Source organism: Saimiri boliviensis, chromosome 4, assembly GCF_048565385.1.
Source record: "Saimiri boliviensis isolate mSaiBol1 chromosome 4, mSaiBol1.pri, whole genome shotgun sequence".
NCBI classification, from domain to species: Eukaryota; Metazoa; Chordata; class Mammalia; order Primates; family Cebidae; genus Saimiri; species Saimiri boliviensis.
Genome location: NC_133452.1, coordinates 52,003,423 through 52,029,512, shown reverse-complemented (window position 1 = coordinate 52,029,512; position 26,090 = coordinate 52,003,423). Strand labels below are relative to the sequence as shown.

Sequence of the window (26,090 nt, the reverse complement as noted above, 5' to 3'; positions counted from 1 at the left end):
CTTCTTTTATGAAAGGAGAATTTCATAGTGCTAAGAAAGTGACATTTAAATATTTGACCAGGAGATTTCTTGGTGGTTTGGAGAGGTTGTGTTGTGTTTATATTTAGATACATATTTGTTTGTACTAATTTCCCTGAGATTGCTTTATGAGGGTGCTCAAAATAAATGCTTACAAAGGTAGGACAAGTAATAGAAATGAGTAACAAGGACCCAGTGAAGAACTAGGGTGTTTGGCTCCTTTCAAGGGACAGCCACTATATCACTAGCCCTGTGAGAATGACTGATCATGTGATTGTCCCACCTTTTAGTTTAGTTTTTTTTTTTTTTTTTTTTTTTTGAGAGAGAAGAATCTCATTCTCTTGCCCAGGCTGAAGTGCAGTGACACGATCTCAGCTCACTACAACCTCTGCCTCCTGGATTCAAATGACTCTTCTGCCTCAGCTTCCCAAGTAGCTGAGACTACAGGCTCATGCCACTACACCCAGCTAATTTTTGTATTTTTTGTAGACACAGTGTTTCACCATGTTGGCCAGGCTGGTCTTGAACTCCTGACTTAAAGTGATCCACCCACCTTGGCCTCCTAAAGTGCTGGAATTACAGACATGAGCCACTGCGCCCAGCTCGTCTTTCAGTTTTAAAGAGAGACTGTAAATTGGATTTTCTTGTTAAAGCCCTTAAAAGCAGACACATAATTCAGATTTTAAATCAAAGCCCTGTACACTGCGTGTACCTGTACACTATGCTTCTCTCTAGTATCATTTTCATTTAATTCTTGGTGATTTTGTGCTTACCACCTGCTAGAGAGCCCAAAGGATTTAGCTGTCACCTCAAACTTAACCAAACCTAGAACCTTTGTCCCCAAACCTGCTCCCTCTCTGGACTTTTTTTGCTGTCCATATTGGCCTCAGTGCTCCAGTCACTTCTGTACTGAACAAGGCCTTGGTGTTTTTTCTCCTCTTGTCCTTCCCGCTACAGTTCCCCAAAACCTGAGTCTGTTGATTTTGTCTCATGGGTTTCCCTGTTTTTTGTTTCCTTCCTTCCTCTTCCAGCTACCCCCATTGCTAGCCTGCCTGCTGCTCCTGTGATCCAGATTCTGCTCCTATTGTAGCTACTGTAGCATTGTCCAGCCAGGTTGATCGTCTTTTTCTAATACCTCTTTCATTATCTCCCTACTCAAAAAATTCTGTATGTCCTTGTTGCCTTCCACGTAAATTTAACTTCTTCTGTGTAGATCTCAAGGCTTCACAGTAGGTTTATCTTGGCTGTCTATCTAAAGTCCACCCCGCCACCCACACTAAAGCCAATTCTACTCCTCCAATTCAGCCCCCTGTCAGGGGCTGCCAGGAGTCTCATGGGAGTTTCTGGATTATGGGCAGATCATTTCCCTAGGCCTTGGCTGTTGAGTTAACATAGATTCTGGAGTTTTTAAACTTTTTTTAATAAACCTCTGTTACCATTTGGCCCGACACCTCAAGGCAAAAAGGAAGTGGAATAAAGGAAGACTCCAGGTGAATCCAACTCTAACTGAGGAAGAGGCTGGGAGGGAAGAGGGCTGGCTGTTTTGAAGTCTTCAGGTTCCCAGTATACCCAGTTGAGGCTTCTTCATGAGAGACTTTGGGATGGAGACGCTTTCATTTACTACCTTTCAGAGTTCCTTCTTCAACATATTTCTGCTTCTCTCCCTTCAGCTGAGACCAGAAATTCTTAGTCTATATGAAGCTATACTAACTACAGCCATTTTGCAATCTGAAAGCAGCATATCCTCATTCTCCTTGCAGCCCACCCAGTCGTGCACGTCCTTAGATAGTTGTGTGACTGACTTGGCCACTTTAATTAACTAGAGCAACTTGTAGGTTAGTAGGTGAACTTCCCTGTTGAGAAAGTCTTCAGATGATTTCTTGTTTTGATGAAATGCTGGTAATTCACTGAAACATTCTTTCTTACCTCTCTCCTTTACGTTTTGTTTAGACCCCTGATGTATATAGTTATTTGAATGTGTGACTATTTGCCATTTTACCTTGAGTTCTGTGAGACAGCAAGTGCTGCTTTTGTGTTTTCAGCTGTGAATACCATGTCTGGTTATGAAAAGCACTCAACATAGTAGATCCTTGACATTTTCTGATTGTACATCCTTAGTCTATGAGGAACCTTAGAATCTGTGACTGTCATTAACTAAGACATACATTTCAAATGATTAGTAGGCTTAGCCCCCAGCTAAATGACTTGCAGCTAAACAAAGTTTTGTCAGCTTAAGCCTCAAATTCTGACAGGAACATCTTCTATACATTATCTCATTTAATGAGCACAACCACCTTCTAAAGTGAGTAATATTTTTTTTCCATTGTGAATTATTATATGACATTGACTTTGGGAGTGGCTTGGCAAATCCACGCAAGGCCTGCCAAGCAAGTTTGGATGGGTCGATAGATAGCTGATTAGAAAAAGTAGTGATTAAATGATTTGTTTCCTAAGGGCTTTATATTCTAATATGTGAAACATTTTGATCAACAAGAAGATTAAACTGGAAAACAAGAGATGAAGTAACCTGAAACAATAGGTATTGTTTAATAATTGAATCTTCTTTTTTTGTTTTTTGTTTTTCCTTTTCCCCAAAAACAAAAAAAATACGTAACTTGGAGATTATATTGGACTCTCAATCTTCAATAAGAATTAATTACTCTTTCTTTTTTTATCCCCGTTTTTTTTTTTTTTTTTCTTTACCAGGTGATGGCTGTGGACACCTAGTGACTTACCAGGATAGTGGCACAATGACATCTAAGAATTATCCCGGGACCTACCCCAATCACACTGTTTGCGAAAGAACAATTACGGTACCAAAGGGGAAGAGACTGATTCTGAGGTTGGGAGATTTGGATATCGAATCCCAGACCTGTGCTTCTGATTATCTTCTCTTCACCAGCTCTTCAGATCAGTATGGTAAGAAAAGAGACCTAGGTTTCTGTGAGCATCAACATTTTCAATGTTTTCGGAGAAGGGCAAGTGGTGTGTGAATAAACACTATATCCTGAGAGGACTAGAAGGGAAACTTGCTTGTGTAAACTCTTGGGGGTAACTTAGAAGGATACATTTGCTTTATAAGCTGAAACAGGCAAAAGGCGTCTTAAGGAGATGTGAGCCTTGTATGTGTCTCAGGACCTTTGAGTTTCAGGGCTACTGGGAAGAGAATAGGAGCTATATGACATTTGGTAAACCATCTACAGTTCATTATTAATTTGACAAATATTTATTGAATAGAACAGTGACTATGTTTCAGATACTCTGTGAAGAACTGGGATGTAACAGTGAAAAAACAAAGTTCCTTTATGATACTTGCATCTGGGAGGAGAGGAAGGCAGAAAATAAACAAATGCATCTGTAGTATAAGAGGTGGTGAGAAAGGAAAGGAATAACAAAAATGAAGGCAATCAAAGGTGATATAGAGTCTTGTTTTTGAGTGTTGAGGCATCTGCAGTAAGTGGACATTTGAGCAGAGACCTAAAACAAGGTAAGGGAGTGTACTGTGCAGGTATGACTGGGGGCAGAGTTTTCTAGGGAAGAAAACAGCAAGTGTCAAGGTTGGTTTCCTGAATAGCCTTTGAAACTTAGTTTTTTATGCTTTGAGATGTGCTGTTAGCCCACTGGAACCTGAAATCACTGTAACAATGACCCTTTGATCCTAAGCCCAAGGAAATAGCTGGGGTTGGACAATATGAAAACATTGACAAAATCTTACATACATTCTTTTGAGTATAGAGATCTTCGGAAATTCTCTGTGCACACAACTTTAACAATGATACAGGTTTTAGGTAAAATCCTGTCTGCCCGCTAGCTCTACAGATAATCTCAAACACACACAGCCTTCTCACCTGTCTTTACCTTTGTACCCAGAGTTGCTTCCTCACTCCTGCTGTGTCCTCCCACAGTTTAGAAGCCCAGACCAGACCTGAGATGATTAAGAGATCTAAACTATCTCCCATGGGATAAAAAGGTCTTTTTTTAATCCCTAGAAGCATTGTCTGTTTAATGATGGTTGAGTTACTCCGACAGAGTCAAGATGGTAGTTTCCATATAATTGTTGATAACTTTTTAACTATAGTTTGACTCAAATGGGCAAGATGACACTTCCAGGGATGTTTAAAACCTCTGGGAACACTTATTGTTCCACTTCCTCTGGCAATTTAATGTGTATTAACTTATGCAGGTACTTGTCGGGGAGTCCCTCATTAGCTGGGAGATTTCATTTAGATTCTGAGGAGGGGGTGAGTGTCAGAGCTGCAGTGTGAAAGGTGATGTGAAGTGCTGCAGAGCCGGAAGCAGCTTTCCCACATGGGTCTCTTTGGGGAAGCATCTGCCTTGCCCGGAAGAGAAGCATTTAATTCCACCTGCTGACATAACAGTGGAGGAATCCTTCTGTTGCATGGGACTCTGTCACATCAGAGGCTCAAGTGAGAGCAACTAAGGGAAGCAAATCCTCTCAAAGCAGGATGTGGAGAATGGATGTGGCTTTCCCACACCAGGGAGTTTCCCTCATCATCATTGAGGTAATATAAATATTCACAAAGGCAGAAAAGGTCAGGCGCGGTGGCTTATGCCTGTAATCCTAACACTGGGAGGCCTAGGAGAGAGGATTGCTTGAGCTTAGGAGTTCAGGTGATCCAGCCTGGGCAACACAATGAGACCCCCATCTCTACATTAAAATTTTTTTTAAAGGCAGAAAAGAATGGAATTAGCAGTGTATCTCAAGCTAGCTTGCAAGGTGATCATGGTCTGCCTGAGGGTGTTATCCTCCCCATTTCTAGGTTCTTGAGTTTTCAAGCTTAGACTCTTCACTAGAAAATGAATAATGAATTGCAATTCATTTGTAGCAATAAAGCCAAGTAAATTAGTTTTTCTCATTGAATTTTTTTCTATATAAAGTTAACGTTTATCTATTAAAAATAAAATTATAAAAATATAGAAATAAGCATATTCCTTGCATGCCTGTTGTATGCTGGGCACCTGCTTGGCCCTTACATATATTTTCTAGAATCTCCAAATCCACCTTCCAAGGTAAATATTATTAATGCCTTTCTGTGGATGGGGAAGCTGAGGCACTGTATGATTTAGCTTAACATGCCCAAGATCCCAAGATTGTACAATTAGGAGTAAAAGAGAGATTTATATCTATGCCTTTGTGTCAATAAGACATCTACTTCCATTGCTGTTGTCTCCTGGTTTCACCATTATCAAAAAACCACATTGTACTATCATCCTTCCCAGGTCGACTAGCCCATTATTACATTATACAGCAATTTTATCTAAAACACAAAAAGTAGGTAGTATTTTTGATTGAGGATGTTCCTAAGATAAACTATGTAATGTTGTTCAGAATATCTCTCTTTTGTGGCTACCTTAAAGATTTCCTTTGACCAAAAACACCAACCAGACCTATATTTTGACTTAGTTAAATAAACCCCTGGTCTGTTTGAACATCCTCCAGGAATGCAGAAGGAGGAAGAGACACAAGTGCTTTGTCTTCCAGTGGCTGGCGCTCAGAGAGTGGACATTCCTGTGCAGCTGTTGCCCAGCTTCCTGGAAGGGTGGAAGGGTGGGAGGCACCTCTGCATGCTGGTGTGACCACAGGATATGACATGGCTGTGGAGGCAGGGCCCTAGTGCCCTTGAAGGGTCCCAAGGATCCAGAGCTGTATTGCCTGAACCAGTGATAAGGGGAATGTCTACTGAAGTTCAGCAGGTAGAGAATGCATGCTCTGGAATACCTCCTTTAATTCCAAAATACAGTGGCTTCTAACGATTTTATGTGTGGCTGAAACAGCAGAATCATTTTAGTTTATCCAGCCTGATATTTTTTATTAACCAACTAATTGTTAAAACCCACTGCCAAAGGATTTTAAAACTCAAAACTATCAGAATTTGAATATGGAGTTAATGTTTTGAAAAAGAATAATGTTTTCTGGCATTAGTGTTTGCAAGCCCTGCCAAGAGTGGACATACTTGGCATGTGATTACGTTAACCATTGTGAATATGCTAAAGTTGTATAGTGTTCATCATTGTGCAGTTAATTTTTAATGGTTCCCCACCATGTCAATTTTGTTTTAAATATTTGGTTTATATACTTTGGGTATTCTGGTAATTCACATTCTTGGTAACAAACATGCATTGTAAACAAGTGTAAACACCCACAACAACTTTCGCAGTAATCCAGCAAAATATGCACTTGATCTCACTGTTGCCTAATACAGACAAAATGGGATTATTCTTCTTCTGTTTGTCATATATTATAATTATGGCTGATCTTTCAGATTCAAGAATCCATTAGAAGAATGTACTTGTATGCCTGCGGCTGAATGAAGACACCGAGATGTGTATGCTATTAATATTATCCTGGCCAAAACAACAACAACAAAAACCTTTAAGAAGTATACTTTTCTTAGTAGACATCATTTCACTATAGCTGAGGGAATTCTGGGTTTTTTGTTTAACAGACCAAAGTAACTGAGACTCCCTTTGAAAAAAATGCTAATATCCCTTTTCCGGTCTGTGATCCAATTCAGGTTCATAAATCAGTTACTTGTCCTGACTTCTCAGTCTTTCTTTATCTTTTGAGAATATGGACCAGTTATTTTACAGAATATCTGTCAATTGAATTGGTTTGATGTTTCCTCATGACTAAATTCAGATTATGTATTCTGGACAGATATAATACTATTACTTTTTAAAGTAATCTTTAAAAGGCTTGCTTTTCAGTTTCCAACATTAGAAATTATGAGTTCATATAGCCCTTCAAGAATGAGAACTAAATCTGCATTAAATTTCTTTGCTTTCCTCTTTACTGTTTGATTAAAATGGACTTTTTTTTTTTTTTCAATCAAAACTGCATTGGTTTTTAGTTTATTTCAAGCTGAAGTGTCTTTCTGGAGCAGTTCTTTGTTCTTCAGAGAGGCCCGTATAATAGGAAACTTTAAAAGAACTCAAATATAAGGTGTTGCCTTTTTTGTAGAAGACAATTCTGGAGAAATCTGGTCACTTGAAATAGTAGAAAGTTGATTAAGGTAGCCTACCCAGGCTGTTCTAGGATTGAACACACTTACTTTGAAACCTGGAATTTTAAGACTCAGACAAGTAGTTTATTAAATAACATCTCTTTAAATTTAAACATACTGTATAAGATATTTAAGATGACTGCCTTGGTCCTGTTCTCAGTCCCCTGCCTCCCGCCTTTTATATTTATGTGGTAGAATAACAGGAGGTTATATAAAACACGGAAATATCTTAAACTTTGAGGAAAAATAGCTGCTGATTCAAGTATTGTGTCACGCTAATATATACAAATTAAAAATATTAAATATATAATCTATTTATTTATAACGCTTGAGAGGGAAGGCTTTGTCTTCAGACTGAAGATACTAGTCTTAACTTTACAGCTCTCCAGTGATCATGTAGCCTTCACTTGCCCTCTGGGTAAATTTCATTTCCAGACTTGCTGACCAGAATGAACTTGGAGATTTGAATTCACTCAGAGGTTTGTTTTTGCCACCACTGCTTGTAGGGACCTCAGAGGAACTGTCATTTCTGTTTTTCCTGATCTTTCAAGAAGGTTGGGTCTGAGTTTTCCCTTGAAAGGTGACCTCCCCCCATGTATGGAGTTTGGGGTGGTTTCTGAACTGCCTGAAGAGCTATTGAAACAATCTTGGCATCAACCAGACACTGGCCAGTCTTCATAGGCATCTCAGGGTCTCAGAGAAGCTTGTTCTGATGACTTCTAGACTTTTCCACCTGGATCACTGTGGATCAAGAAAACCAGGCTGGCCTTGAAAATGGATTAAAATTTTTGTTGCTGCCTAGATAGTACACATGTGTTTATGCCCCCATCTCCCGGATTCAAGCGATTCTCCTGCCTCAGCTTCCCAAGTAGCTGAGATTTCAGGTGCTTACCATCACACCTGGCTAATTTTTTTTACTTTTAGTGGAGACAGTGTTCTTCCATGTTAGCCAGGATGGTCTTGAGCTCCTGACCTCAAGTGATCCACCCACCTCAGCCTCCCAAACTGCTGGGATTGCCAGTGTGAGCCATTGTGCCAGGCCTTTACTGCTTATCTCTAAATTGCTTGACCTTGAGCAAATTACTTAACCTTTCTGTGTCTCCATTCCCTCATATTTAAAATGGGTAGGCCAGGTGCAGCAGCCCCTATATGTAATCTTAGCACTTTGAGAGGCCAAGATGGATGAATTACTTGAGTTTAGGAGTTTGAGACCAGCCTGGACAACATGGCAACCCCCCATCTCTTCCAAAAATACAAAAATTAGATGGGCATGGTGGTGCATGCCCATAGTCTCAGCTACTTGGGAGGTTGAAGCAGGAGGATCACTTGAATCCAGGAATCAAGACTACAGTGAGCCATGATTGTGCCACTGCACTCCAACTTGGGTGATAGAGGGAGACACTGTCTCAAAATAAAACAAAATGGCCAAATAGTATCTACCACATATGGATGACTGGCATGCTTATATACAACTTTAAAGAATGATACCTGGTACATAGTAAGCACTTAGTAAATGTTAGCCATTATTATTCCTTCTCCTCCCCTATCCTCTGCCCCTCTACTTTACTCTTCCCCTCCCTCTTCCCAGCCCCCTCCTCTTCTTCCTCCTCCTGAGTTGTCTTGCATACAGTTTATTGTTTGTCTAAGATGCCCCTTGTTCCCCTCATATTACCCTGAGCACTCTCCCTTCCCCAAGGAGAGGCTGAGCTGCTGCAGCACACCCTACCCTACTCCTCCTGGTGGATTCCTGACGATCCAAGATTTTGCCCACATCATGCCCAACTGGTCGCAAGGGCTCACTGAGCCAGAACTAGCTCCATGTTCAGATTTTCTCCAGGCTCATGAGATGAACAGAGAACACATATTCTCCAAGCCACAGTATATTCAGTTTGGCTGTTTTATTTACTTCACTGCCACTGCCAGGCTACGTCTTTGCATCTGTTTCTCCTTGAAGGACCTCTTGATTGTTCTCTTCTCTCCTTTCACCAGTCTTAATTCCTTCCAGGCCATCTAATGTCATATTATTAAATATAGTTAAAATCATTTCTTTTCTTATTTCAAAAATTGTTAATTGTGCCCCATTCTCTACAGAAACTTGCTAGCTTAGCATTGACACATCATCTTGCTTGCTTCTTCACTCTCATTTCTAGCCTCATCTCTGAATCCTTCATCTCCATGCTGTTTCCCAAATGCATCATACAGTTTTGTGCCTTAGTACATTTTTATGTTTGTTGATGTTATTTCTTCCATGTGCCCTTCTTCTTTCCCCACTTTTTCTGTCCCTTCTAACACAGATGCACACACATGTGCACGCACGCACACACACACACACACACACACACACACACACACACGTAAAAGCAAACCCTTCAAGTCCCAAATCTAGGGCAGCCTGGCCTAGAACCCTTCTCTGATGTTCATCAATTTGTCAGTCCCTTTTCTGTGCTCATGTTCTCTTTCTAAAGTTTGAGTAGAACATCAATTTCAGGTTGAGATAATAATTTAAGCTTCTTTGCCAGATATGGGGTACCCTAAGCCATGAATTACATTTTATTCCCCTGATGTTTAGTATAGTTTTGCAATTGCAGATGCTCAGTCAGTGTTTAAGGACTGAAATTATAAGTAGCTTGATTTTGGCAAAAATATTAAAAAATCTGGATTTTTACAAAAGATAAATTGGAGTGTCATTCATTATTCATGCTGTAGGGAAATTTACACTAAGATTCCTCTATAAACATCCTCTCTGCATTTAAAGAAAGTTTTGGTTTATGTGAAATTTTAAAACTGCTCATTATGTGGAAACGACCATGACATAATGTGGAAGGTGCCTGTGAGTGAGCATTCAACTATGTGCAGTGCACTGGGCTTAGTACCTTAGTGTTACTAACTCATTTAACCCTTGCAACAGCCTTGTGAGATAGGTCTTGTTACCAACCTTTACTCATAAGGAAACTGAAGCTCAAAAAAGGCCAACTAACATGCTTATAAGATCCCTGGGATTCAAGTCTGCACATTTGAGGCCCTGCTCAAATGCTGAGAGGCCCCACTCTTAAGGCCTACACCATCTGATTCAGTTTGTTTTTGTTGAAAGGCATCTGATCCTGTGGCTTGTGCATAAGAAGACCTGAGGTGTAGTTCTTGTTTGTCACTTTCTGGAAGAAATGGAAACTTCTCCAGGCCTCCCCGCAGGAATATCTGGAGAATAAAGTGGGGGTCTGAGAAATCACTTACAGAGTTCCAGTATAAATTTAAAGTTCAAAATGTTTCTTAGTCAAAATGCTAAGAGGAGCCATGGTAGCCAGTGAGAGAAGCTTTTTACTACAGGATTCTGATTGTAGTCAGTTAAATTGCTTGTGTTCTGCATAATGATTTGTACCAGGAAGTTAAAAAATTGTTTTCCTACATTTCCTGTACCTTCACTTCCAACCCCAATATTTTTTTTAACCATTGTTAGTGACTTAGAAGTACAACAATGTGAAGTCAACTGTTAATGTTTATGTTACACTACGAATGAGAGAAACAGGAATAGTCGGAAATAATACTAAGTGTTTTGACTCATCACAACAGGTTCTGCATGTCATTTTTTAAAATGATACACATCTGACATACTGCAAGAAGATCTAATCATTACATTATCTCTTGAAGTTTTTTAAATCCCAAAGAGGGAAAAGTACAAGATTGACAGTCTCTGTTTTACAAATGGTTTATATGTCTCTCAGACATATTATGAAGTAGAATGAAAAATTTTTCTGACTTTTAGAGATAAAACAAATACACTTCAAAGAAATTTTGAACTCACAGAGAAATAGCTGTTTGGGGCGTCACACACCCTAGAAGTGCATTCTCCTCTATGGTGGAAATTATTGAGAGGGACTGCTTTTTCTTCATTTGTTTTGTTTTGCCTTTTATGCCAAGATAGAATTCAGAAAGAATCTTAAGCATATAAAACATTGTATCAGCCAGGATGTTTTACTCTAGGTATTTTTTAACACAACCAGAAGACTCAAGGAGAAAAAGCTATTGGCTTCCTACTCATTTTTCCCCATAAATACTTCCCTGGAGACTCCCTGTGATTCAGTTTCAGTAATTGCCATCTTTCATTGGGAGAGAAGTAATGGCTTAAGTGGGTAGTGAGCTCCCAGCATTGAGGCACTTCTTGACCTGGGTCCTGTAGCCCCAAGGAAAGCCATACCTTTGTCTAAGAATCTGCCTGGTTCATTTATCATCTGTCACTGATTTTTGTTTAAGAATGAGAGACCAAAATTCTCCAGGGATACCACTTACATTGTTACGTGACTATGGTTTTAATGGCACAGTCTAGGAATATCCCTTTTTTATGCTAATTTCTCTCCTTTTCAAAGAAAATGGCCCTGACAATTCTGTAATTTTGTACAATGACCCTACTGCAATTAGCAAGCAAGGACAAATCTGCCATTTGACTGCATCAGAAAAACAAATCGAAAATGGACACAAATCTGATGGTGTTTGCAGCTTCAGCATTTCTGGAGATTGTTTTATCAGCATGCCTCTGAGCACAGATCTGGGCCACGACGAATACCACTTTCCTGGCAGCCGAATATTCCGTGTGACTGGCTCCACCCACATGTACTCCCAGGGAGGGTCACTTAGGTCAATCAGGCATGTTCTTATCTGTCATAAGAAAGAATTATGTGCTTCAGATGATGCTCCAGAAGGTTAATGAGAGTTTTTTGGAGGTTTTGTGTTGTTGTTATTCCTTTTGATTTATGACAGACCTCTCAGGAGTTATGTTTTTATTTGGTCTCTCAGTGGTTTTTTAACTACCATACCACTGACAGTATGGTAGTTAAACAAAAAGGCAGAACTAATATTATTAAGGGAAAGAGGTTTCTTGGTTTTTCTAATGAAATGCATACCATTTTTTAAGTATGTCCCTTCTACATATAAAATAATAACTTAGCTTTATCAGTTTTAGGATCAAACCTTATACCCATCAGAAATGACTTGGAACAAACAGCTTTTAACCAAACCATCATTGCCTTGTAATGCCCAGAGTCTTGGGCACACAGTCCGGAAAAATAGAGAAGTGCTATACATTGCTGCACAGATTGTCAGATTGCCAGAGAATCAGGAGGATTTCAGACTTGGCTTGGAGCAGACAGTTTATTTTTCCTTATAGGACAGCTTTCTTTTATTAACACATGGAAAGATAAAGAGTTTCCCTTGCAGCTGCTAATGAAATAGAAGCCCCAAACAGGGAATGTGCTGAGAGGAACTGGCCTACTGTGCTCAAAGAAGGCAACTCCTACAGTTCCTGGCCCTTTATTCCCTTTGTCCAAAGAATCAGCCCATTGTCTGCTAGAGTCTCATGTCTGGTGCCAAATGCCGCAGTGCTGTTCCATTTGGTATCTCTGATAGCTCTTCCCACAATATGGGGCCGCCAGTTACATTCCACAGAAGATAAAAGTTTTTCTTTTTTCCTGATTTTTCTGCCTACTTGATTAACTGCTGTGTCCCACTCTGATGGGAATTTGTGACTGCAAAGTAAAATGGAACCCGCCTTGCAGACAAGGATGGATAGAAGCGAGAGAATGTAGGAAGTTAGATGGCAAGTCCAAGTGCTATAAAACACGCAGCACTGCTGGTTCTGAGGCAAACATCCATGCAAAACTACATCCTATTTTTAGGGATGGGTTGGATTTCAGTCTGACTGAATTGAAGCCTATCTAATAACACTGTCTGGGCCCAAAAATATAACCACAATCAAAGTTAGAAGTCACCGAGCTCTCATGTGGGTTTTCAATGACATTATCTTTGTAAACATTTAAATATAGGTGACCATTCTTTAAAAGTCCGAAGACCTTCGGAGAATACCAACAGTGAAGTATATCACTTGGGCCAGAATGAGCAGAGAAAGATTTTCTTTTATAAGATGAGAGATTATCCTTAAAGGAGTCTGGCCGAACACTGAGGACATTCTTAGGACAGACTCCCAGGGTCTTTCCATGGTTTCCCATTAATTGTTTTTCCCTCTCAGTGCTATCATATTTTTCCACTTTTATCTCTTGCTTTTTTAACTCCAGGAATGTAGTTATTAACTTCTAGTCTATGAAAAGGAATTTTCATCTGTCAGACCTTGAGACAGGCAATAATTTGGATGTTTTGCTGTAGGCAATACTACAGCCAGTATTCAACCCCTATCCCCCACCCTGAATTAAAACTCATTCTTGCTATTCTGACGTTTGTGATTATGATGAAATGATCAAAATAACTCTTCAGGCCAGGTACTGCAGCTCATGTCTATAATCCCAGAACTTCGGGGAGGCTGACGTGGGAGGATTGCTTAAGACCAGGAGTCTGGGCAACATAGTGAGACCTCATCTCAACAAAAAATCAAAAAATTAGCTGCACATGGTGACACACACCTGTAGCCCCATCCCAGCTACTTGGAAGGTTGAGGTGGATTGTTCAGGCCCAGGAACCACTGCACTGCAACCTGGGTGACAGAGAAAGACCCTGTCTCAAAAAAACAAAAAGAAAAACAAAAATCTTCTCAATTATGATATTTATATAGAGAGGGTATCTCTTACCCCCTCTAGAATTTTGTTACAATTTTACAGTACAGTAATAAGAATATGAAAGGGATTGATCAGTCTGGGTGGTAAGGGTAATTAAAGGGGTATGTGTTTATATTTTCCTTCTTTGAACTGCTTTCAGAAATATTTACATGTCTGTCATAACTGGGAGGATGAAACCAAATTAGAGTTTTACTGTAGTTACATGTTTTTGGTCTAGGAAATCATATGTATTGCATGACAACTTAGTATGATGGTATATACTTTTATTTATTTGTGTAAAATATGTATACTTTTGCAACTTTTCCTTTCAACTGTTCCATAAAATCTAAAAAAAAAAAATCTGAACAAGTTGTCACTGATAATCAGTTTAAACTTGCTTACCTTAAAGTTTTCATTTTTCATTTGTTTGTTTGTTTTTTGAGATGGAGTCTTGCTCTCACCCAGGCTGGAGTGCAGTGGTGGGATCTTGGCTCACTGCAGCCGCTACCCTCCAGGTTCAAGCAATTCTCCTGCCCCAGCCTCCCGAGTAGCTGGGATTACAGGACCCACCACCATGCCCAGTTAATTTTTTTTGTATTTTCAGTAGAGATGGGGTTTCACCATGTTGTCTCAAAACTCCTGACCTCCTGACTCCACCCACCTCAGCCTCCCAAAGTGCTGGGATTATAGGCATGAGCCACTGTGCCTGGCCACCTACAGTTTTTATTAGAACTCCTTGGAATGCTATCGAAATTTAAGGAGAGATTACTATCATCATCACCATTTGGAGAGGCATGTATTAGTGGGTGAATATAAAAAATGTTATTTGAAAATATTCTAATTTATTAAAAGCAACAAGTTACTAGTTACTTATTTATCCTTAGGTTTACAAAGCAAGTATCTTCAACCCTCTTATCTGTGCAAATAACAAAAGAATTTCAAACATATGTAAAATAAACAGAATAAGTTGGAAAAGTCAAGTATAGCAATCTGACTCACTTTAACTTTGCAAAACTGCTTATCATTCTACCTCATTATATAAATAAATTTAGTCTGAATGGCTTATCTGCTGTGCTTGTGAGCAATATTTTAGTTTACAAAAATCCATATTATTCATTACATTAATTACTTTTTTCTTCTTTACATTTCTCTTCCTGACTTCTCCATACTATTTCAAAGTGACAAGATTTAAAATATTTTACGAATCTTTTAGTGGGGTTTGGCTTTTAAAAACTGTTGTAAAAAGTGCATTTCAATTTAATTCAAACAGTTTTTGGGGGGCTGTCACCTACCAGAGACTATACAATCTGTTGGAGATAAAGGAGTGGGTATAAAAGTTCTTTGCACCATGGAACACAGTCTAGAGAGAAAACAGATATGACTTATTTTTTAATGTATTCATTTCTTTAACAAGCACTTATATAGCTTTTACTATGTGCTAGGTACTATTCTGAGTAATTTGAAATTATTAACTCATGTAAGTAATTACATATGATGGTGTTTCTAAAGAGGGAAGTGTTCATTTTTATTTAGATTTCACTATAATTTAGTAATAGGGAATGCTAGAAATTTGGCATGTGAGGGTAAGCATATAGCATTTCTTTCTTATTCTATCACATCTTCAGAATGTGGAACTTGGAACAGAGAGTAATTGGATCCTTTATACCAGAAGGGCAATGCTTAGTTGTGTCATGATCATCTGAATCTTTAGCAGTGTATTAGTCCATTTTCATGCTGCTAATAAAGGCATACCCAAGACTGGGCAATTTACAAAAGAAAGGTTTAATTGGACTTACAGTTTCATGTGGCTGGGGAAGCCTCAAATCATGGTGGAAGGAAAAGGGCACATCTCATATGCTGGCAGACAAGAGAAAAGAGCTTGCGCAGGGAACTCCTTTTTTATGAACATCAGATCTCATGAGATTTATTCACTGTCATGGGAACAGCATGTGAAAGACCTTCTTCTGTGATTTAATTACCTCCCATTGGTCCCTCCCACAACATGTGGGAATTCAAGATGAGATTTGGGTGGGGACACTCAAACCATATCATTCCGACCCTGACCCCTCTCAAGTCTCATGTCCTCACATTTTAAAACAGATTATGCCTTCCCAACAGTCCCCCAAAGTCTGAACTCACTTTAGCATTAACTCTAAAGTCCACAGTCCAAAGTCACATCTGAGACAAGGCAAGTCCCTTCTGCTTATGATCCTGTAAAATCAAAAGCAAGTTGGTTATTTCCTAAATGCAGTGGGGTTACTGGCATTGGGTAAATATAGCCATTCCAAATGGGAGTAATTATCTAAAACAGAGGCTACAGGCTCCATGCAAGTCTGAAATCCAGTGGGGCAGTCAAATCTTAAAGGTCCAAAATGATCTCCTTTGACTCCATGTCTCACATCCAGGTCATGCTGATGCAAGAGGTGAGTTCCCATGGTCTTGAGCAGCTCTGCCTCTGTAGCTTTGCAGGGTATAGCCCCCCTCCCTGCTGGCATTGAGTGTCTGCAGCTTTTCCAGGTGCATGTTACAACTTGTCAATGGACCTACCATTCTGGGGTCTAGTGGCCCCCTTCTCATAGCTCCACTAGCTGGTACCCCAGGGACTCTGTGTGAGGGGCTCTATCCCCACATTTCCCTTCTGTACTGCCCAAGCAGAGGTGCTCCATGAGGGCCCTGCCCCTGCAGCAAACTTTAACCCTGGGCATCCAGGCATTTTTCATACATCTTCTGAAATCTAGGTGGAGGTTCCCAAACCCCACTTCTTGACTTGTATGCACCCACAGGCTCAACACCATGTGGAAAGTGCCAAGGCTTGGGGCTTGCACCCTCCAAAGTCACGGCCCAAGTTCAGCATTGGCCCCTTCCAGCCATAGTTGGAGCAGCTGGGACGCAGGACACCAAGTCCCTAGGCTGCATACATCATGTGGACCTTCAGCCTCACTCAGGAAACCACTTTTTCCTCCTAGGCCTCTGGGCCTGTGATGGGAGAGGTTGCTTTGAATACCTCTGACATGCCCTGGGCACATTTTCCCCCTTGTCTTGGGGATTAACATTTGGCTCTTCATTACTTATGCAAATTTATGCAGCCAGATTGAATTTTTCCTCAGAGTATGGTATTTTCTTTTCTATCGTATTGTCAGACTGCAAATTTTCTGAACTTTTGTGTTCTGCTTCCCTTATAAAACTGAATGCCTTTAACAGCATCCAAGTCACATTGTGAATGCTTTTCTGCTTAGAATTTTTTTCCACCAGATACCTTAAATCATCTCCCTCAATTTCAAAGTTACATAGATTTCTAGGGCAGGGGCAAAATGCCACCAGTCTCTTTGCTAAAAAATAACAAGAGTCACCTTCGCTCAAGTTCCCAAGTTCCTCATCTTCATCTGAGACCACCTCAGCCTGGACTTTATTGTCCATATCACAATAAGCATTTTGGGCAAAGCCATTCAACAAGACTCTAGGAAGTTCTCAACTCCCCCACGTTTTCCTGTCTTTTTATGAGCCCTCCAAACTGTTCCAGTCTCTGCCTGTTACCTAGTTCCAAAGTCACTTCCACATTTTCAGGTATCTTTTCAGCAGTGCCCCACTCTACTGGTACCAACTTACTGTATTAGTCCTGATAAAGACATACTTGAGACTGGGCAATTTACAAAAGAAAGGTTTAATTGGACTTAAAATTCCACATAGCTGGGGAAGCATCAAATCATGTTGGAAGGCAAAAGGCACATCTCACATGGCAGCAGACAAGGGAAAAGAGCTTGTGCAGGGGAACTGCTTTTTTAAAAACCATTGGCTTTCATGATACTTGTTCACTATTATGAGAACAGCATGGGAAAGACCTTCCCGCATAATTCACTTACCTCCCGCCGGGTCTCTCCACAACATGTGGGAGTTCAAGATGAGATTTGGGTGGGGACAAAGCAAACCATATCAAGCAGTTTTGTCTCTATTGGTTCTAGTTAGTATAACTCAGTTTTGTTCATATTGACTTGGAGCAGTCTTTTTTTTAATTATTTCTCCTTATTTAACCTGATTGTTATTGTTGCTGTTGACTGTTTCCATACTGTTTTGAGAGAAGTTAATGAATAATACTTCTCTTCAAAATTTGCTTGCTAATATCATTTCATAGAGATTGTCTTGCATATGTTACTTTCAAGATGACATTTTAAAAGCTTAACTTTACTTTGAGTAGTCTTAGGAAGAGTTTTTGTTATTTTAAGTTCCAAATCTAATTTTGCCCTTTGAAAGTTCATTGAGTTCCCTATTGCTTTTCAGCAACTTATTCTGCAAACGTTATACCCTTAATTGTATCATTTGTACTATAGGATTTCAAAAGCTTTTGTATACATTTTACAAATTACAGTGAATTTTGGGGGTTAACCAGAAGTTACTGTAAAAGAAATATCAATGTGTATGCTGCATGCGAATAAGATTTCTACCATGCATTGCAAAGTCTTTTAATTTTTGGACTTCCCTGAAAAAAAAGTTTTAGTATCTTTGATCAATGTAGGAGGCCCCTAGAATAGCATTTTTGTAATAAAATTTCCTTAACTACCTAATGTGTTTGACCTTTGTCTTCTTTTTACAAAAAACAAAACCTATCTCTTGGATTGCTCACAGTTAACCAGTTCCACCTTATTGCTTGTCATTGCTTGTCTAGAGTCAGCCCCTTTCCCTCTTGGCTTAGGAGATATACAAGTTCACATCAGTCAGAAATTATCAGTCTGAGTGTCAAGCGAAATTTCAGTTGGTAAAGATTATAACCATACATATGTATTGTCTAGTAAATTTGTCCTTTAAAGGGAAAAACTGCCATATACTAATCATTTGTGCTGTTATAAAATTGGAAATGTGCCGTAAGTATGCTTTGTTTTTAGGTCCATACTGTGGAAGTATGACTGTTCCCAAAGAACTCTTGCTGAACACAAGTGAAGTAACCGTCCGCTTTGAGAGTGGATCCCACATTTCTGGCCGGGGTTTTTTGCTGACCTATGCGAGCAGCGACCATCCAGGTATAACAGAAAACTCAACACAAATCTCCAAACCGTATCTGTCGAAGAATTCCTCTTATCACCATCCCTGGACGTAATTATGGTCCCAGATGCAGAATTAAGATATGAAGGAGAAGGAATAACACTGTATCTTTATAAATGATTTAGGTCTGAACTGAATCATGTTGTAGCACAGGGGTATCCAATCTTTTGGCTTCCCTGGGCCACATTAGAAGAAGAATTGTCTTGGGCCACACGTAAAATACACTAACAATAGCTTAAAAAAATTGCAAAAGTATTTTGTAACTATATTTTAAGAAACTTTAGGAATTTGTGTTGGGCTGCATCCAAGGCCATCCTGGGCTGCATGTGGCCCAAGGGGCATGGGTTAGACAAGCTTATTAGCATATTGATCAGTTGGCTTACATGGGATAGAATTTATCTCATTTTTCCTAAAATCCTTGGATAGCGCACCTTTGTGTTCCCCTCCTGACCCTTTTAAGTCCTGGGTATTCTCTCAAGCCCTCTCCCAACCTCCTTCCTAGCTCAGGGGCAAGACTTTTCACCAGGGAGCCCCTTCCCAACACACACCAGTGCACCACCACGGGAGGCATGCAAAGTGTGTGCAAGATGAAGTCAGTGTCACACAGTGTAATAACCGTAAAGCTGAAACTTGTATGGGAGAGAAGGGAAGGGAAACATGAACACTGATGAGAAAGAGAAGCATGGGCTCCTGCCCTGGGCTCTTGTGTTTCAGAGTAATTACTGTGCAGCCCACACCCTGTCTGCTTATGGTCACAGAGGTTTCTGCTCTCAGTCCTCTCTGGCAAAAAAAGCTCTGGGAATGAGGTGCGCCATTCATTTTCTTCTTAGCCAGTCAGCTCTGACCAATCACAGCAGGTGCCTGCATGGTCAGTGTTTATCATATGCTGCTCCCAAAGAACTATTACAGTAAGTGTGGAATATTTTAGAAACCATACTATGTTGATCTAAATGCATCGAGATCCATTGTATCTTAGCCTCACCTCAGCCTCTGTTGCTGAATATTAGTTTGGTTCTGTAAATTACTCTAGAGAGCACCTTATTTCTTAAAATGCTTGATTCTGGTTGATGAAAGCTTGTATGCTGTAGGTTTTCTTTTTTTTTTTTTTCTTTTTTTTTTTTTTTTTTTTGTTGTTGTTGTTGTTGTTTTTTTTGAGACCGAGTTTCGCTCTTGTTACCCAGGCTGGAGTGCAATGGCGCGATCTCGGCTCACCGCAACCTCCGTCTCCTGGGTTCAGGCAATTCTCCTGCCTCAGCCTCCTGAGTAGCTGGGATTACAGGCACGCGCCACCATGCCCAGCTAATTTTTTGTATTTTTAGTAGAGACGGGGTTTCACCATGTTGACCAGGATGGTCTCGATCTCTTGACCTCGTGATCCACCTGCCTCGGCCTCCCAAAGTGCTGGGATTACAGGCTTGCGCCACCGCGCCCGGCTGCTGTAGGTTTTCTTGGTAAATATTTGCTTCTCTGTCACTGGATACCACTGGCTAAATTATTGAATTAAAATGTGGGAACCTTCTCTATGAACTATGTTGGTCTTTTGAAATTATTTCGTTCCTGTCAGAGGACATTATACACATAGTCTTTGTAGGCATGTAGGGATAGCAGATAACAAGTGTTTTTTGTTGTTTTTTTTTTCTGTTGAATATAGATTCTGCTATCATTTACTAGATAATAATGTTGAAAAACCATCGTTGGTGGCAGAAAAAAGAAGTGAAAGGAACTCATTAAATACTGGAGACAGTGATTCTCAGTATTTATTTTTTAAAGGAAAATTCTGATAACTACATAGTGAATAAATGCTTTTTAAAAACTCTCTTTTATTTTAAAAGAAAGCTTTGCAGCACGAGTGACCTAGTTTCCATTCTGTTAATTGCAATTATCTTTATTTATGACAGATTTAATAACATGTTTGGAACGAGCTAGCCATTATTTGAAGACAGAATACAGGTAAATATAGGTATCCTAACTGTTCCAGTCATGTATTGCTGAACATTTTGTTTTCCTTCGCATTAAACCAGATACGTTTGTACTTAAAGTTCTTTTAACTATTCATGTTGTAACTAATGAGGAATATTTGAAATAGTTTCTTATGTAGCAGGAGGTCAGCAAACATTTTCTGTCAAAGGGTAGATAGTAAATATTTTAGGTTTTCCAGGCCATACAATCTCTGTTGCATTTATTCATATAATCTCTGTTGCTGTTGTATCAAAAATTAAAATTAAAAAAGCCATAGACAATGTATACACTAACAGACATGCTGTATTTCAGTAAAACTTTATTTACAAAAACATCAGTAGGGTGAATTTGGCCAACAGGCCATAGTTTGCTGACCCCTGAGTTCCACTATAGGCCCAATGAATCATTACCAAATCTAGACTGTATTTTTTTCCTGGCCAGTATTTGGGAGTAACTTTTAAAATTCTTTCATTTGGGAGGAGGTGCATTTTGCCTTTATCACTAGAGAAAAACCTGCTGCAAATAAGAAGATGAAAAATTTCAACCCAGCTTTACTTTAACTGGGAACACTACTTAGCCACTTTGATGTACATTTCCTCATCTATCAAGTAAAACAGTCTAAAGCAGAATTTCTTAGCCTCGGCAGTATTGATGTTTTGGGTCAGATAATTCTTTATAGTGCAGGGCTGTCCTATGCATTGTTAGATATTTAGCAGCATCCCTGGCCTCTGTCTTCCTGGCATCTATCCTAGCTGTCAGTTTTAACGACCAAGAATGTCTCCAGACATTGCCGAATGTCTCATGGTGGACAAAATTTCTCCCAGTGGAGAACCACTGGTCTACAGATCATTGTCAACAACACTAACAAAAACTATGACTTTTAATTTTGAGACAGGGTCTCGCTACATTGCCCAGGCTGGAGTGCAATGGTACAATCATAGCTCACTATAGCCTCAAACTCCAGGGCTCAAACTATGCACTTGCCTCAGCTTCCCAAATAGCTGGGACAACAGGCTTGCACCATCATACCTGGCTAATTTTTAATTTTTTTTGTAGAAATGGGTGTATTTCTATGTTGTCCAAGCTGATCTCTAACTTCTGGACTCAGCCTCTCAAAGTGCTGGGATTACAAGTGTGAATCATGGCACCCGGCTGTGACTCTTTAGAGTGCTTTCCTAGTGCCTGGTATACTTCTCTGCACTTAGCACAGAATAAGTAGCTCTTGTGAACATTTCAACACGTCTGCAAGGAACGTCCTGTTACATCCCTAAAAACTGAGGTACAAGCAAATTAAGACTTCCTGAGGGCTACACACCTCATAGGCGTAGCCAGGGAGTCAGGCTTAAGAGCCTATGGTCTCAGATATTTGGGCATTCTAATGAATGCATTATTTTATGTGCAGAAACAACTCTATGGTTGACTAATATTAAGTCTAATAGAGGGAAAAAATGAAAATGAGCAATAATTAAATGTTGCTTTGTAAAGTAATGTTCATCCAATATACACATATGCCAGTATTATCTATTTTAGCTATACGTCTACAGTCCCAGTTGGTGATAAGGGTCTCTGGGCATCAAATGGTCATTTCCTGTTCTCCTAAAGAAAGGGAATATATCTAAGCTTACAGGGTGGCATTATGGTACCAGATCAGCTCACCTTTAGCCCAGCCACTTTGTAGTGTTTAGATTAAAGATAAGGCATGGTGACTAATACAGGTCCACAAGCCCTCATCCATAATTCTGAAGTATAGAAAGCTTTGAAATCCTTTGTAACTCATTTGGTGGTGATTCTTGATTAATGTGACCTTAAATTCATTTGACAGCAAAGTTAGACTAATATGAGACCATTTAATCTTTATGTGTTTTATTTAATATGACCATGCATTTGACACAGGTATTTTAATTTTTTTTATTAATGTATGCAGACCCCACCGGGGTCTTACACCATATACATTTATTAGGACTGTTTTGCTTTTCTAGAGTCCAAGAAATTCTGAATTCTGAAATACAGCTGGTTCTAAGGGATTTGGCTCTAGGGAATTGTAAACCTGTAATAGGAATTGTGAACCTTATTTTTATTTCTTAATTCCTTGAGTACTACCAGAATGCAGGGACTCCAAAAGGTCAATGGGAAGAAAATATGGAATATTTAATTGGATAGTTTTGATAGTTGTTACATATATAATTTGCCAAGTCGGCAAGAGGACACTGAGAAGAAATGAAATAAAAACAACTTCTATTCTGGAATCTGTTTGGGCTGGTACAAATCTGTTTGGCTCTTTTTAAACAAACCAAGTAAACATTATGTAAAGTGGTGTGTATATATAGAAGTAAGGGCACATGGCATTCATCTTCAAAGCTGACAACATTCTTATAACTCCTTGGCTTTCTTTTTGCATGTTTTTTATAGATGTTTATAGCTGTCTTCACATCCTGCTGATAAGTTGACACTTCAAGAGAATAGAAATGGAACAATCTAAGAGAGACTATATGCAATATCAGGGTCCCATTGCTAGCTAGGTGGTGCCAGAGCTTGGGTCACTCTGCTCTTAGCCCTGACACCCTTCAGCTGTACCACATGCTATGACATGTTTCTGGAAAGTTTCTTGAAAAATGACTGTTAAATAAATGGAATCCTAAATTTTTTTGGAGGAGATGGAGTTTTGCTCTTGTTGCCCAGGCTGGAGTGCAGTGGCAGGATTTTTGGCTCCCTGCAAACTCTGCTTCCCAGGTTCCAGTGATTCTCCTGCCTCAGCCTCTAGGGTAGCTGGGACTACAGGCATGCACCACCACACCCAGTTAATTTTTGTATTTTTAGTAGAGACTGGTTTCACCATGTTGGCCAGTCCAGTCTCGAACTTTTGTCCTCAGGTTATCCACCCAACTTGGCCTCCCAAAGTGCTGGGATTATAGGCATGAATCACCACCCCTGGTCTTGGAATCCCAATTTTAAAGTGTATACTGTTTTTCTGATGGCAAAAGTATTTCATAATTAATGTAGACCACACTGTCTAATATAGTAGCCACTAGCCTTGGGTAGCTAATGAGCACTTGAACTGTGGTGAGTGCAAATTAATGTGTGTTGTATAAAATGCACCCCAGATTTTGGAGATTAAATATGAAAAAAGAAGAGAAAATATCTTATTGGTATTTATTTCTGTTTATTATATGTAGAAGTGATAAAATTTGAACATATTGGATTAAATAGAATATATTATTAATTTTGCCTGTTTTTACTTTTAAAAAATGTGACTTCTAGAATATTTAAATTTGTATATGTGGCTGCCATTATATTTCTATCAGACAGTTCCATTAATATAATGGAAATATTACAGTATATATAACATGGAAATTGAAAGTTCCTCACAATTCTCCTGGAGAGAATCTAGGAATATTCTTCCTTGTCTTTTTTATCCATAGAAAACATAAATTGTTACATATTTTAAACACTTCTTATAGAAACAAGATTGTACTATAAGGTTTAGAGATGTTCCTGTTTGTGAAAAATATTTATTGGATGTCTTAGACTCAAGTAAAATGCATTAGGGAAGCTCGTTGTTTAATAGACTTTATGGTGAATCCTTATATAAAACAAACAATTATTGTGTAAAAGTTGCCTTTTACACAGTTGATCCACAACATTGTAGATCGATCTGCATTTTCACAAATCAGGTTTCTAAGTTGTCATTAAAGCAAGATATATATGGAGGGCAGAAAATGCTTTAAAAATTTAAGTATAGTTTAATATTTTTTGCTTATGTAATTTAATATAAATTTTTTCTTTTTCTTTTTTCAGCAAATTCTGCCCAGCTGGTTGTAAAGACATAGCAGGAGACATTTCTGGGAATATGGTAGATGGATATAGAGATGTAAGTAATGGAGAGTAATAGCAGAGAATGAATTAAAAGGAGTAAGTATGTCTACTTACTCCTAAAAGCATATCATACATTTTATATATACTGTATACCACTTTACTCCAAATTAATTTACTCTGCCTACATTAATTACTGAGTAAAGTCAAATGAAATATAAAACTCTGGATAGATGCATAAGCCTTTCTTCTCTGAGAATGAATGAATAAGTATAAAAACTAAGGTTACCCATGCATTCATTCTTATTTCTAGCATTTCCAGTTAAGCATACTATAAATGAAATGAAAAACAAACTTTTCACCATCTGAAAGTATTATTCCATCCACTTTTTGTAAGAGGTTATAAATTTGCATTCTTTTTGTTATGGTTTCTTTCTTTAACATTCCACTGGTTCCTGTAATAGAGCAAAGGACATGAATATTCACATTATAGAATAGTGACATCATATCTGGGGCCAGTGAAGCCATCTATCCTGCTCTTATTTCCCTCTCTCCTTGCAAATCAAGTTCTATGTCCAATAAGAGTATATGGGTTATGCAGTAATACATTGTTCCCAGAGAAAAATAAATTCCAAGGAATTCGTTTTGCTAAACTGCATGTCCTATCTCCAAATACATAATCCTCCATTTGTTTCTATTTACAGATTTCTGTCCTGGAAATCTAGTATCTGATTTTTAAAAAAATTTACATTGCTATTTGAAGTAGTTGGGTTTATAGCCTAGCTTTTGGGAATTGCCTTGAGTTAGAAATCTATAGCAAAAACCTATTGTTATGAAACTGTTCTTAAAGTTATTAACATGTGTTTTTATGCCTGGGGAAAAATAACCTTTATCTACTTGTTTCAGGTGATTGATAAATCCTCTGTGGTGTGGGGAAAAAGCTTGACTTTAATATTCACTTTTGGCACATTCTGATTCTGGAAACAGCAGATTTTATTTTGCTTTTCATTCCTTTTTTTCTGTATTTTTATTTACAAGATTGACACAGGATACTCATCTGACCTATAAATTGACTCTTAAAATGGTTTACACTACCTCAGTTTGAAGATTAACTTGGTGCAGGCAATTCTTAAATGACTACAGGGAACTGAGAAATAAAAAGTTGACATTTTTTTCCCCAGCAGTAGAAAGTTTTTATTTATTATTTTCCTGTTCTGTGCAAGAAATGTAAGAATTATGTACAAGAAAAAAAAGAATTATGTACAATAAGAGAAATAGCATAGTTTTTTCTTACTGTGGATGTTTATCTTACATGATCTGTAAGGGCTGGCAGATAGGTTTCCTATTTGACCCACTAACTGCACTATTTGCACTATTTGCATTTAGAATGATTTTATCTGAAAGGAAATTTGTGTTTTGAAAGCTACCCTCTTCAAAGAACTCAGATTAGTGCCTTTTTTGTATATGTCAATGTCATGGATGTATTAGATATTTATTACTGCATAATAACACTACCACAGACTTAGAAGCTTAAAATGGCACATATTTATTATCTTTCATTTTCTGTGGGTTAGGAAGCTGGGTATGGTTTAGCTGGGTTCTCTGCCTCAGGGTCTCATAAGGGTGCAACAAAGGTGTCAGCTGGGGCTGCGGTCTCATTGGAGGCTCAACTGGCGAAGGATCTCTTCTAAGCTCATGTCATGTTGAC

The 26,090-nt window shown here is 38.9% G+C and overlaps 1 protein-coding gene across 2 annotated transcripts in view; it reads left to right on the top strand.

The window, feature by feature from the left end:
- Window positions 1–26,090, top strand: part of DCBLD1 (discoidin, CUB and LCCL domain containing 1) — a 67,191-nt gene that overhangs the window by 18,791 nt on the left and 22,310 nt on the right. For both annotated transcript variants that reach the window (XM_039467475.2, XM_039467476.2), the window contains exons 2-5: window positions 2,725–2,937; window positions 18,457–18,591; window positions 20,512–20,563; window positions 24,368–24,440. In XM_039467475.2, coding sequence (XP_039323409.1) covers window positions 2,725–2,937; window positions 18,457–18,591; window positions 20,512–20,563; window positions 24,368–24,440 — 473 coding nt within the window. The remainder of the gene's footprint in view (window positions 1–2,724; window positions 2,938–18,456; window positions 18,592–20,511; window positions 20,564–24,367; window positions 24,441–26,090) is intronic.